This window comes from Calonectris borealis, unplaced genomic scaffold, assembly GCF_964195595.1.
Source record: "Calonectris borealis unplaced genomic scaffold, bCalBor7.hap1.2 HAP1_SCAFFOLD_146, whole genome shotgun sequence".
In the NCBI taxonomy this organism is placed as follows: Eukaryota; Metazoa; Chordata; class Aves; order Procellariiformes; family Procellariidae; genus Calonectris; species Calonectris borealis.
Genome location: NW_027441532.1, coordinates 50,140 through 62,243, shown reverse-complemented (window position 1 = coordinate 62,243; position 12,104 = coordinate 50,140). Strand labels below are relative to the sequence as shown.

General features: G+C 58.8%; 1 protein-coding gene across 21 annotated transcripts in view; it reads left to right on the top strand.

Annotated features, from left to right (window-relative positions):
• LOC142077082 (uncharacterized) overlaps positions 1 to 10,529 on the top strand; it is a 30,894-nt gene extending 20,365 nt beyond the window's left edge. For 10 of the 21 annotated variants that reach the window (XM_075139267.1, XM_075139265.1, XM_075139266.1 and 7 more), the window contains 11 exons: positions 1,333 to 1,471; positions 5,977 to 6,130; positions 6,376 to 6,632; positions 7,028 to 7,113; positions 7,542 to 7,657; positions 7,744 to 7,861; positions 8,254 to 8,377; positions 8,833 to 8,961; positions 9,265 to 9,410; positions 9,697 to 9,822; positions 10,376 to 10,529. In XM_075139267.1, the coding sequence (XP_074995368.1) occupies positions 1,376 to 1,471; positions 5,977 to 6,130; positions 6,376 to 6,632; positions 7,028 to 7,113; positions 7,542 to 7,657; positions 7,744 to 7,861; positions 8,254 to 8,377; positions 8,833 to 8,961; positions 9,265 to 9,410; positions 9,697 to 9,822; positions 10,376 to 10,496 (1,473 nt within the window). In that variant the 5' untranslated portion in view covers positions 1,333 to 1,375 and the 3' untranslated portion in view covers positions 10,497 to 10,529. Of the gene's footprint in view, positions 1 to 1,332; positions 1,472 to 4,588; positions 4,753 to 5,476; positions 5,855 to 5,976; positions 6,131 to 6,375; positions 6,633 to 7,027; positions 7,114 to 7,541; positions 7,658 to 7,743; positions 7,862 to 8,253; positions 8,378 to 8,832; positions 8,962 to 9,264; positions 9,411 to 9,696; positions 9,823 to 10,375 lie in introns of those variants that run through there. The other 11 variants (XM_075139270.1, XM_075139275.1, XM_075139272.1 and 8 more) reach the window with 6 other exon arrangements.
• Positions 10,530 to 12,104: the final 1,575 nt, after the last annotated feature.

Here is a 12,104-nt window from a genome sequence, read left to right as displayed (position 1 = left end):
TCATCTACACGTCTTTTAAATACTTCCAGGGATGGTGACTCCACCGCTTCCCTGGGCAGCCTGTTCCAAGGCCTGACCACTCTTTCAGTAAAGAAATTTCTCCTAATGTCCAGCCTAACCTCCCTTGGCACAACTTGAGGCCGTTTCCTCTCGTCCTATCACTAGTTACTTGGGAGAAGAGACCAACACCCACCTCACTACAACCTCCTTTCAAGTAGTTGTAGAGCACGATGAGGTCTCCCCTCAGCCTCCTCTTCTCCAGACTAAACAACCCCAGTTCCCTCAGCCGCTCCTCATAAGACTTGTGCTCCAGGCCCTTCACCAGCTTCGTTGCCCTTCTCTGGACACGCTCCAGCACCTCCTTGTCCTTCTTGTAGTGAGGGGCCCAAAACTGAACACAGGATTTGAGGTGCGGCCTCACCAGTGCCGAGTACAGGGGCACGATCACCTCCCTGCTCCTGCTGGCCACACTATTTCTGATACAGGCCAGGATGCCGTTGGCCGCCTTGGCCACCTGGGCACACTGCTGGCTCATGTTCAGCTGTCGACCAGCACCCCCAGGTCCTTTTCCTCCGGGCAGCTGTCCAGCCACTCTTCCCCAAGCCTGTAGAGTTGCCTGGGGTTGTTGTGGCCGAAGTGCAGGACCCAGCACTCGGCCTTGTTGAACCTCATACAGTTGGCCTCAGCCCATGGATCCAGCCTGTCCAGGTCCCTCTGCAGAGCCTTCCTACCCTCGAGCAGATCAACACTCCCGCCCAGCTTGGTGTCGTCTGCCAACTTACTGAGGGAGCACTCGATCCCCTCGTCCAGATCGTTGATAAAGATATTGAACGGGACCGGCCCCAGCACTGAGCCCTGGGGAACACCGCTCGTGACCGGCCGCCAACTGGATTTAACTCCGTTGACCACAACTCTCTGGGCTCGGCCGTCCAGCCAGTTTTTTACCCAGCGAAGAGTGCACCTGTCTAGGCCGTGAGCCGCCAGCTTCTCTAGGAGAATGCTGTGGGAGACAGCGTCAAAGGCCTTACTGAAGTCCAGGTAGACCACATCCACTGCCTTTCCCTCATCCACCAGGCGGGTCACCTGGTCATTTTATCCTCAGTCTCTGTACAAATCATTCCAACGCAACTCTGACACGATTTTCTCTGTGTATACTTAATCCATGTAATGAGTAATAGAGTGAACCTTGCCATCGAACTCTGTTAAGTCACGTTTCTATAAATTTCTATTAAAATCACCTTTTGCCGATCTCTTTGTCAGTGATCTTCCAAGCGGCCTTCAAACTACTCATTCATGACAGGAGGCACCGCCTGGTCGTCACTTGTCTTGCAGGAACAGGATTGAACAGCAGAAGGGAGGCAGGACGAGAGGACCCATGAGGTCAAAAAGCACATCAGACAGCTGGGACAGTCACGATGAGAGCAGAGGGAGAAGGAGGTGCAGGGGACCCGGCTGGGACAATGCTTCCGAGGTGACATCTGCCACACAAACACAGAGACAGACAGGGGCGTTGGGAGGTGGTGGCGTGGGTGAGAAAGGTGCCTGGGGGAGAGGGGAGCACGGGGAGATGGTGGAAAAGCCGGGGTGTTGGCAGTGAGGACACTCCTGCTGTGCAGGTGCTTGTGATGTCACTTGTGGCTGAGTGGGTGTTAGGGCAGGAGCAGGCCCCTGCTTTGTGCTGCTGCTTGTGATATTCCCAGGTAGTTGATAGGGCAGGAGAAAGACCCTGGCTTCTGCAGCTGCTTATGTTGTCGCTGATGGCTGAGTAGCTGATAGGCCAGGAGCATGTGCACTTGGTTGTGATGTCACCGGTGGCTTTGTAGCAGTTACAGCAGGAGCATGCAGCTGGCTCGTGCAGGTGCTTCTGATGTCATAGGTGGCTGAGTAGGCGGTAGGTTAGGAACAGGCCCCTGGCTTGTGCTGGTGCTGGTGTTGTCATAGGTGGTTGCGGAGGTGTGAGGCCAGGGGCCAGCCCCTGGCTTGTGCAGATTCTTGCGATGTCATAGGTGGATGAGTAGGTGATAGGGTAGGAGGAGGCACGTGGCTTGTTCATGTGCTTGTGAGGTCATATGTGCCTGAGTAGGTGATAGGGCAGGAGCCGGAACATTCTACGTGCAGCTGCTTATGGTGTCGCAAGTGCCTGAGTAGTTGATATGGCAGGAGCAAGCTCCTGGCCTGCGCAGGTACTTGTGGTGTCACAGGTGGCTGAGCAGTGATGGGGCAGGAGCAGGACCTGGCTTGTACAGCTGCTTCTGATGTCACTGGTGTGTAAGGAGCTGTTTGGGTATGAATGAACACCTGGCTTGTGCAGGCGCTTGTGATGTTAGCGGTGGCGCTGCAGCTCTTGGGGCAGGAGCATGCAGCTGGCTTCTCCAGCTTCTTGTGATGTCACATGTGCCTGAGGAGGTGAGAGGGCAGAAGCAGGCACCTGGCTTCTTGTTTCAGGAATTACGCAGCCGCCACCACGGTCTCATGGTAGGAATTATGCAGGTGCCACCTCAACAGGGCTCGGCCCTAGGTTCCTGCTCACAGAAGACAAGTCGCCAATCTGCTGAGTAAATAAGTGGTTTATTTATCTGACATGCAGAGCAGCTCGAGCTGGGTGCCTCCAAGGAGGGACCCCTACTGCAGATCGCAGACCCCTTACAGAGAGATTTCCCGAAACGTACCACCCCTCACCCGATCCCCAAGTCCAATCACTTAATTCTGGTCGGTGGTCTCTTGATTTCAATACTGGTGTTCCTGGTCGCTGGGCTGGCCTTCTTCTGAAGTTACCTCATTCTCTTGGAATTGTTTCCTTGGTCCTTTTCTTCTTCATTCTGCTTGCATCTGCCAGTTTCAGCTCGTTCTGTGGTTGCAACGTTCCTCCCCCAGTCAGCTCTCAGGATCCTCCTACTCCAGGCTGCCTTTAACCTCTCTCTGCCTCGCTCCTCTCCCCTCGGTGCCTGCAGGCAGTGCCCTCAGCCCTGCTGCGCTTTGCAGAGGAGCTGCTCCTGGGCAGAGCTGTCTCTCTGCAGCGCTGCCCACTTGCCGGGAGCTCCCTCCGTCCCGGGAGCCCAGCCCGGCTCAGCAGCAGAGGACCAGCCCAAGGCGTCACTTTTTCTTCCCCCTCTGGGCTCCCTTCAGGTGTCCCTGGGGCTCCAGGGGAACCTGCTGTGAAACAGGCCGAAGGCGTCACGGATGTTCCCTTCCTTGTCCAGGGAGAGAGATTTCTTTCCGGCAGTGTCGTTTCTCATCTCAGGGAAAAAACTGGGCATGAGAATTGCCTTTCCTTGTCCCGTCACTAGGCAGGACACCCAGACAGTGCCAGGGAGGGATCTCCTTTACCCCTGCGGAGGGAAGGGATTCAGCTGAGTCAATGAAGGCGCCTCCTCCTGTGTTTTCAGTCCTGGGGCCAGAAAGGGTCCTTGTCCCAGCTCTGATGCTAATTAATGGAGATGGAGGGCAGCAGTGAGCTGCTCGGACACAAACACCTGGTGACATGTGAGGTACTAGAGATGGTCCAAGATACGTGCAGGTAGCTGCAAGCTCTGCTGGAGCAACTCTGAGAGACCAGGCAACATCTGGGGGCATCTTCATGGAGGTTGTTGGGAAATTCCTCTGGCCAATTGAAATGGCAGCAGATGCCGAAATTTAGGGCAACTGAACCTTTTGCTATTCATCATGTTCAGGGCTTCATCACACATGACAGTAACTTGGAAAGACAAACGCCATGGCCTCGAACATACACCCCCCCACCACACCTTGCTCGTTCTTTCCCCAGCTTTTATTGCTGAGCACGACGTCATATGGTGTGGGATATCCCTTTGGTTTGTTGGGGTCAGCTGTCCCGGCCGTGTCCCCTCCCAGCTTCTTGCCCATCCCCAGCCAAGTTGCTGGTGGGTCAGCGTGAGAAACAGAAGCGGCCTTGATGCTGTGCAAGCCCTGTTCAGCGATAGCTAAAACATTGGTGTGTTATCAGGGCTGTTTTGGTCACAAATCCAACGCACAGCACCATCTGGGCTCCTAGGGAGAAAATTAACTCCATCCCAGCCAAAACCAGTGCGGTAAAGCTCATCCTACTCCTGCCACACAAGCGACACACAGCAGAGAGGAGTGTTCGGGCACGCTGGAGGGGCTGTTGCATCCCACAGGCCTTCAATCCCATCTCTTGCAACTGCCCAACCGCAGCCAACCCCCAAACCCCACCTGCCCAGACGGGCTCCCAATAGCAGAGACATGTTGGTGCAGGGGGCAGACAGGGTTTTTGGAACAGCAGTGGGGAGAAAGGGGATGACCATTTCCCAGGACAAGAGGGGAAATCTATCTCCTCTCTCCCCGTTTGTGCTGTCTCCCTGCTGGTGTCATAATGCACCTTCAAATGATGCGGGCTGATGTCACAGGGGGATGACCCACATCACCGGGAGGTCTCCCCAGCGCCGCGGCGGTGCCGGCACTTGCCGGCGAGGCCTGGGCGCTGCTGGGCACTGCTCAGGGGCTCCCCACTGCTGCCCTTCGGAGCTGCTCCAGAGCCAGGAGCGGGGTCGGGAGGCAGCGGGGCTGCGCTGGGGGACCCTCCCTGACAGGCAGCACCCTTGCTGACAGGCAGAGCAGGGGCACGTTGGAAAGGAATTTTGGGCGAGGAGCTGCGAAGAGCATCCCTTTCCCTGAGCTGAGGGCAAGCGGCAAGCGCGATGGAGGGCTGCTGCACCGTGGCCGTCGGCTTGGAGCTGAGCAGCTTGTTCCCCACACTCCTGCAGCTCTCCACCAAGGGTATGGGTTTTGGGAGCTCCTTCCCGAGGGGTCGCACCAGGGCTGTCAGCTGTCAAAAGCTGCAGCTGCTGGGGTGTGGGGGTGGCTGGACAGGGCTGGGGGCGGCCGCGAGAGCCCTGCTTGAGGATCCCACCGGGCTCGGGACAATGTGGCAACCAGGACTCCCGGGTCATGGTGCTGGGGCTGCCCTGAGCCCCAAGGCTCCCGTGGAAATGGCTCGGTCCCCTCACGAGGGGGGCTGCGCGGGGCCATGGGGTTCTGGCTCTGGGATGAAAAGGGATCCTGTGTCCCACGAGCTGGGGTGTCCTTCAGGTCCCACAGGGCTCTCACAAGCCAGCTGGAAATGCCTCTGCTGTAAATCAACCCTTTACCTTGAACTAGTCTCCTTTGGGAGAACCTCTGTTCCTTCCCAGGGGATCCTCTTGTGCCACCAGGCTGGCAGATCATGTCCTGGGCGCTGGGGTGCCATCGCTTTCTGGGGGTTAGATGGCCACAGCCCTGGTCCTGAGCCCTTCCCACCTCCCCATTTCTGCTCCAGCCCTGCCCCTGGAGCAGAGTAAGGCTGGCAGTCTGAAACTGGGGCACAGCCCAGCTCCGCAGCCGTGGCGGTGTTTGTCTGGGCTGTTTGTGGACACCTGCATCTGTCACCCCCTGGGCGAGGAGCTTGCCGAGAGGCTGTGAGCTGGCTGGCCCGGAGCCTGAGACCTCTTTCCCTTGTTTCCAGATGTTGTGTCTATCTGGGATGCTGTGTCTGCGTACATCCTGGGACAGCTGAAGCTGGACAAGGTGGGCTGGCGTCTTGGTCCTCCTTTGCCCTGGAGAGCCTGGACCCCGGGGAGTGATCCCTCCCTGAGCATCACAGCAGCACGCCGAGACAACCCCGTGTGCCCAGAGCTGCTTCTTGGTCAACCAGGAGGGAAACCAAGTCCAGATCTAGTCTGAGAAAGCATTTGGCACACGACAGGGCTTCACCCTTTGCTGTGGTCAGAGTGGAGAGACCAAGCAGAGAGACTGGGGATTATGCTGGGTCCGTGCCAAGAACGATTCCATAGGTATTCCCTGTGCTGGAAACGCCTGGGGTCTTCTCCAGCCAAGGGAGAAGGTTAGCAAATATGTTGAGGAGGGGAAGAAAACAAATGGAGAATGTGGGCCTTTTCCAAAGCTTTCCCTTTTCCCATCTCTAAAGTACTCACTCATGAGCCTTTTTGTCTTTTTCCTGGGCAGGGTGTCCTGGTCACAGGACTCGGGACCTTCGCTATGGTCCAAGAGCAATTCCACGGCGAAGGAGAGGTGTATGTGGTCCGAAGACCCGTCTTCCGGCTGGACGTGGATGCGTTACGTCTGCAGGAGCTCGCGTTCCCCACAGTGGTTATCCCTGGTGAGAAGGCAGCGGCCACCCTCCACTTTCCCCCTGGGGGTGGGGTGCGCGCTCTCTGCTCTTTGGAAAGGGCTGAGAGAAATAGAGAATTGCCTCCAAAGGTCGGGGGACGGCTTGAGCTCCCCCAAAACAAACCACTCCCCAAGGGCTGTTTCTATAAACGACCTTTTCTATGGCATTTTGTTATGAACCTTACAGAGAAATTTGGCCTGCTGTGGCAGTGACAATGTTCCTCCTCCTTACAGGCGATGTCAAGATCAAGCCACTGAACTACAAGTGGCTATCGCAAGCCACCTCCTTCCCGCGGCACGTGGTGAAGAACTGTGTGCAAGAGACCGTACTCTTGTACTCTTTCCAGCTGAGGAACAGGCAGCGCCTCGCCTTCGCCTTCAAGGGCATTGGCGTTCTGTCCTGCAAAGACGACGTCCTGTGCATGCGGTTTTATTACGACTGCGTCACAGGGCTGGCGAGCAAGGCCAGCCGGATTGCACTGCTTCGCACTGTAAGTCGCTCCGGTTTTGAGGGCTGCTCCAGTGTCTTTGGGAAGCCTATTGAAGGGTGAGCAACCCAGTCGCCGTTGGCCAGCCTGGACGTGGCAGGCCAGTCAAACGCCTTTCCCCATGCTCACCCCCGCTGACTTCTCCATTAGCAAAGAAAGTTTCTGCTGAGTTTCTGGATCCTTGCCCTACAGAAAGCCCAGCAGTGTTACTGCGCAGTCTCAGTGTTTGCTGTGCAGCTTCTCCAGAGCAGAGCAAGGGCTAATGTTCACGGAGGAGGATTTGGAATAGGGGTTTGGAGAAGTGGCTTTCTGTTGGAGCAGGAGACAGGTCTGCTTCCTTTGGGAGCCAAGAGAAAACTGCCCTGGAAACCTTCTGACAGCTCTGTGTCACTTTGCAGAGGCTGTGGATGCCAGGTGCAGCTGTCTCCAGTGGAGCCACCACCGCTCGGGAGACACAGGCTGCTCCTGCCCACGCGTTCCCAAGGTGAGTGCGTTTCCTCTGCAGCCCTCGAGCGACCGAGCGGGTGGCTTCCCAGCTTCTGCTCAGCAGCGTGCGTTGTCGGGGCTCGACACTCAGCAGGGAGTCAGGGATCAATCCTGAACTGACTGGTTTCTGGTTAACTAATGCTGAGCTGGGGCTACGCGTGTATTCTCCTGGAGTGACCGGGCATCGTGATCGTGTCTCTCACGCCCAGCCTACTGTCATTCCCATCAGAGAGAACCAACTGCACGCAGAGAGGATTTTAAGCGACGTTTTCTGGTGTTGGGGGGAGCTTGCCAATCAAACCTGTGCATGGCCACAAAGGAAAGGGATGCCATGCCTTGCACGACAGTCAGGAGGATTAGTGCTGGGAAGCTGCAGAGGGTAGGGGGTCACCCTTCTTCAAGCCTGTGTCATCATTTGCTTTCCAGGTTTCAGTTCCTGGTGATCCGCGAAGCAGTGGCCAAGGGTTTCTCCACCTGGCACGAGAAGGCTGCAGAAAAGCACAAGATCAGAAGAGGCACGGGAGCGGGTCCCTGCTGTCCAGGTGGGGCCCTGCCCCACGCTGGGCGACCACAGCCCGGTTAAAACGCACTCCATGGGGCTGCTCTGAAGAGCTTCCTCCTTTCCCAGGTGCAGAGGGGCATCCTGACAAGCTGCTGCAGAGGCGGGTGAAGCTTTCCCTCCCCGTGCTGCCAAGCCAGGGGCCAGGCACAAGGCAGCAAGACATGGGGAAGGAGACTTCTGCCAGGTGAGACCCTTGTGGGAAGGGGTGAAAGGGATCCTTGCACCCATGTAGGAGGGACATCCCCTTTGGACACTCTGGCTGTAGGGACTCGGGAAGGTCCCCGACACCTGCGCCACGGTTTTTATGAGCTTGTTTGCCCCATCGCAGGCCCCTTAGTGGGGAAGGCGGCGGATGTTGAGCGCACCCCACATCACTTTGCTTGCCCTTACTTCAGACCTGAGGTGCGGTCCTCTCCCATCCATCGGATGGGGTTCAGGAGAGGCTCCCCCTTGCCATGGGAAACGGCCCCACCTCCCCCGCTTCTTCTGCCAGCCTGGGGAGCTTTGATACCAGACGAAAATGGGACACGAAACTGCCCCGTGCTCATGCCGACTCCTCCTGGTGTCTCTCCGCAGTGTGCTCCCCCCATGTCCGGGCAGCTCCCCCAGGACGAAGGAGGCAGGCAGGCAGGAGCCAGCTCCTCCAGCCAGGCCCACCGCTGCACTCCCGTCCTCTGAAGGCTGCAGGAGAGCGTTGCAGGTACGTGCTCTGCCTTGCCGTAACTACCGTGCTGTTTGAGACTCGGCAAAAGCCTCTTTGTGCAGAGAGCCATCCTGAAAGGATCCCTTGGCACGCGTTCATTGTGACCTGTCTGTCACCTCCTTCGGATCTTCTTCACGAAAAGGAGGGTGCTGCACACCCTGCCTGCCTGTTCTTGCCCCCTGGGTTGTCATGAAACACGTTATGCTGGCCAGGGGCTATGGAAAATGGACAAGTCCTTTCTAGGTCGTTGACAGTGGAGGTCTTTGGTCACTCAGCTCTGTTTGCCATGAGTTGAGGAGCCTGGCATGACTCCACGGCCCCTGATCTGTTAGGGGCAAAGCGCTGCCGACTGACGGCTGAGGCAAGGGGCACCAACGCGGGTCAGACCCAAAGGAAGCCCCTCCAGGAGCCGAGACTAATGCTGCCTGCTGCTGCGTTTCCGTCCCCTCCAGGAGGTCTGGCAGCTGTCTGCAGAGTGGGAGCAAGTGAAGACCGGGTGGCAAGAGCGGCGACAGCAAGCCCAGGCAGAATGGGCGGCGTGGGAAGCCTGGTCTGCAGGGGAGGACCGACAGCCGCCCCAGGTACGACACCGCTGAGAGCAGCAGCGACCCTCTCTGTGGGGGCACCCAGGGCGGCAGGTCTCCAGGGGGTGGGAGCAGGACGGGCACCCAGCTGCAGGGCAGGGGTTTGCCTGCTCATCCCCAGGAGGGAGAGGTTGGCAGCAGGATCCGAGGGGCAAAAGCAGCCGTCAGCCGAGACGACGGGCACGCGGCGCCGAGTCTCCCGGCTCCCGGGTCCTGCTGCGGGCTCCTTTCAAGAGGTCGTCTGGGAAAGGGCACCTCTGTTTGCCGTCTGGTTTGCTGAGAGCGTCTCCTCCTTGGCAGGCACTCGGCACTGGAGGCGCTTGGACTCCCCACCCTCCAGCCCAGCCCAGGGGAAAGGAGGTCAACGAGAGGTGGAGGAAGGCTGAAAACCCTCTCCCAGCAGAGGAGATGGCAGCAGCAGCCCAGCTGAAGAGACTCCAGCCTGAGTAAGTGTGCGCCAGCTCTGGCCACAGCCTGGGGCAGTCGAGCAGCCGTGACCCCGCAGAGATGTCCAGGACCCCCGTCCCTGCGTCCTGGGGCTGCATAGGACACCCTCTGATGTCTCCTAACACGGGCGTGACCTGGGTTACCCCCACAGCCAAGGCCCAGAGCTCACCACAGGGTGAAAGGGTGGGTACACGCGGGACCGGGTGGCTGCAGAGGCTGGATGAGGGGAGAGGCAGAAGGGGTCTCCGGCAGAGGCTGAGGGATGATGTCTCCCTGTTGTTGCAGCCACCTTTCCCCACGAGCGCTCCAGGTCCTCAGAAGGCTGGAGCCGCATCAGGCACGGAGGAACATATTCAAGCACGTCGCTGAGAACAACAGGCGGCATCAAGAGCAGCAGAGGCAGCTCCCCTGGTAACTGTCTCCAAAAAGGGATGGTGCTTCCCGCGGCTGCAAGGCCCATCCCTCTACGGAGGGCAGCCCTGGGGGAAAGGGGGCATTTCTCTGACACCCCTTGCGAGACAGAAGCAGGTTCTGGAGGCTGGCTTTGGGCTGGACCTCCCTGACACGCAAGGGGACTGCCTGGGCACCCAGAACTGGCTTTCCCTGCGGGACGTGAAAGTCCTGGCTGAAGGCAGAGGGATTCTTCTGATGGCTGGCTCTCCCCTTTGCAAGCCAGAGAGCATGGCCTTCCCTTGCAGAGTCCTGGGCCAAGACACCTTGCCCCGAGGGGGGACATCTCCTAAGACACTCAAGGTCTTGGCCCAACCTGACTCAGCCCCAGGCTGATCAGCTGCACCTGGGACCTTCTCCTGGGCTTGGGCATCAGGGGCCTCTGCCACCTCACAGGCACCTTGAGGCTTCATCGCAAGCAGGTCCCATCACAGGGGGCCTGAGCTACGCCTGCAGGATGTCTCTGCCTTCTCCCTGTCCATACGCTCATAGACTTTTCTTTCTTCCTCCCTAGCACTAGATGCCAGTACCGCAGCAGAGGGGAAGGTGCCGGAGCGGCGGCTGTGGCAGCGGCTGTTAGCAAAGGGGCTGGGAGGCTTCTCAGCTGCCGAGATCCACCTATAAATACAAAATAAAGAGCTCTGGGGCTGTTCCCAGCCGGACTGACAGGCCTGTGCCTGGTGATGGATTGGTCTAAAGGCATTATACACACCCCCTGTGTGATCCCGGAACTGCTCGCAGGGGCAGGAGGGAATAAAGTCCACACATAGCCCACAGCTCGAACACGTGCAGCCCCACTCCTGCACATCCCAACACACAGGCAGCACGACAGAGGAGCACGGCTGGAGCCTCCCCGAAGTGCCAGCACGCTCCCGCACGCGGCGTGGAGAACCACCAGCAGGGCCAGAAGTCTGTGTGTGATGACAGGGCTGGGACCACACTGGGACCTCGGAGGTGTGGTGGGTAGATGGCACAGCGGGAGGGCTGCGGTGGAGGGACACGGGCTCTTCAGGAAGGACCGTCTGGGGAGGCGAGGAGGTGGACTTGCCTCCTGCTCGGGGTGGGACAGGAGCCAGCTTACGGGTCAGGATCAGCAGGCAGACCAATGTGGGTGCCGTGTTAGCAGGTACCTGCTAGGGACCTCCTGTTCAGGAGGGAGCTGTAGATGAGGCCTTCTTCAAACAAGTGAAAGAAGCCTCACATTCACAGGCCCTGGTCCTCATGGGGGAGCTGAACCACCCTGGCACCTGCTGGAAGGACAATCGAGCAGGGCTCAAGCAATCTAGGAGATTTTGAGAGTGCATTTCGTGGCACGGGTGATGGAGGAACCAAGAAGGAGAGGTGCTCTGCTGGACCTGGCACTGGTGAACAAGGAAGAACTGGTTGGGGATTTGAAAGTCAGCGGCAGCCTTGGCTGCGGTGGCCCTGAGATGGTGGAGTTCAGGATGCGGAAGGGAGGGAGCAGGGCAAGGAGCAGGACCACAGCCCTGGCTTTCAGGACAGCAGATTTCAACCTTGTCAGAGATCCTTCCTTGTCTGGAAGAATCCGAGGGGATATGGCCTTGGAGAGAAAAGGGGTCCTGGAGAGCTACTTGATAGTCACGGACCACCTCCTCCAAGCTCAAGAAAGGACCCTTCCGACAAGTGGGAAATGAAGCAAAGGCAGCAGGAGGCCGGCATGGATGAGTGAGGAGCTCCTCACTGAGCTCAGGCACGGACAGGAAGGTACAGGAGGTGGGGACAGAGGCAGGTGACCCAGGAGAAGCCGAGAGGTGCTGTCTGATGGTGAGGGGTAGGGCCAGGAAAGCCAAGGCCGACCTGGAGTTGATCTGGGGAGGGACAGCGGGAAGATTTGTACATGACCGACCCCAGACGAAGAGGAAGGAAGACCTGGGCTGCGGCGTGCTGGGAGCTGTGGTCCCTCACCCTGCAGCATCCTGGGAGCCGAGGTGCCTCCCCTGCCTGCAGGCTCCAGTTTTCCTTCCTCCACTCCCTGCCCAGCCCCCCCCCCGTTCTCCTCCTCCCTCTGTCCTGCTCCCGTCCCTCTGTCCGGCTCCTGTCCCTCTCCGGCCACGCCACCGCCCTGCCCCACCCCCCCCTGCCGCTCTGCCCCTCTCCCCTCCTCCTCCCGGCTCCACCGGGGCTCCGGACCGGGGCCAGGGCAGCCCCCCGGAGGCGACCATGGGGCCTGGGGGGGCGGAGCTTCTGCCTCAGTGGAGCTGAGCGCTCACAAACTCATCACC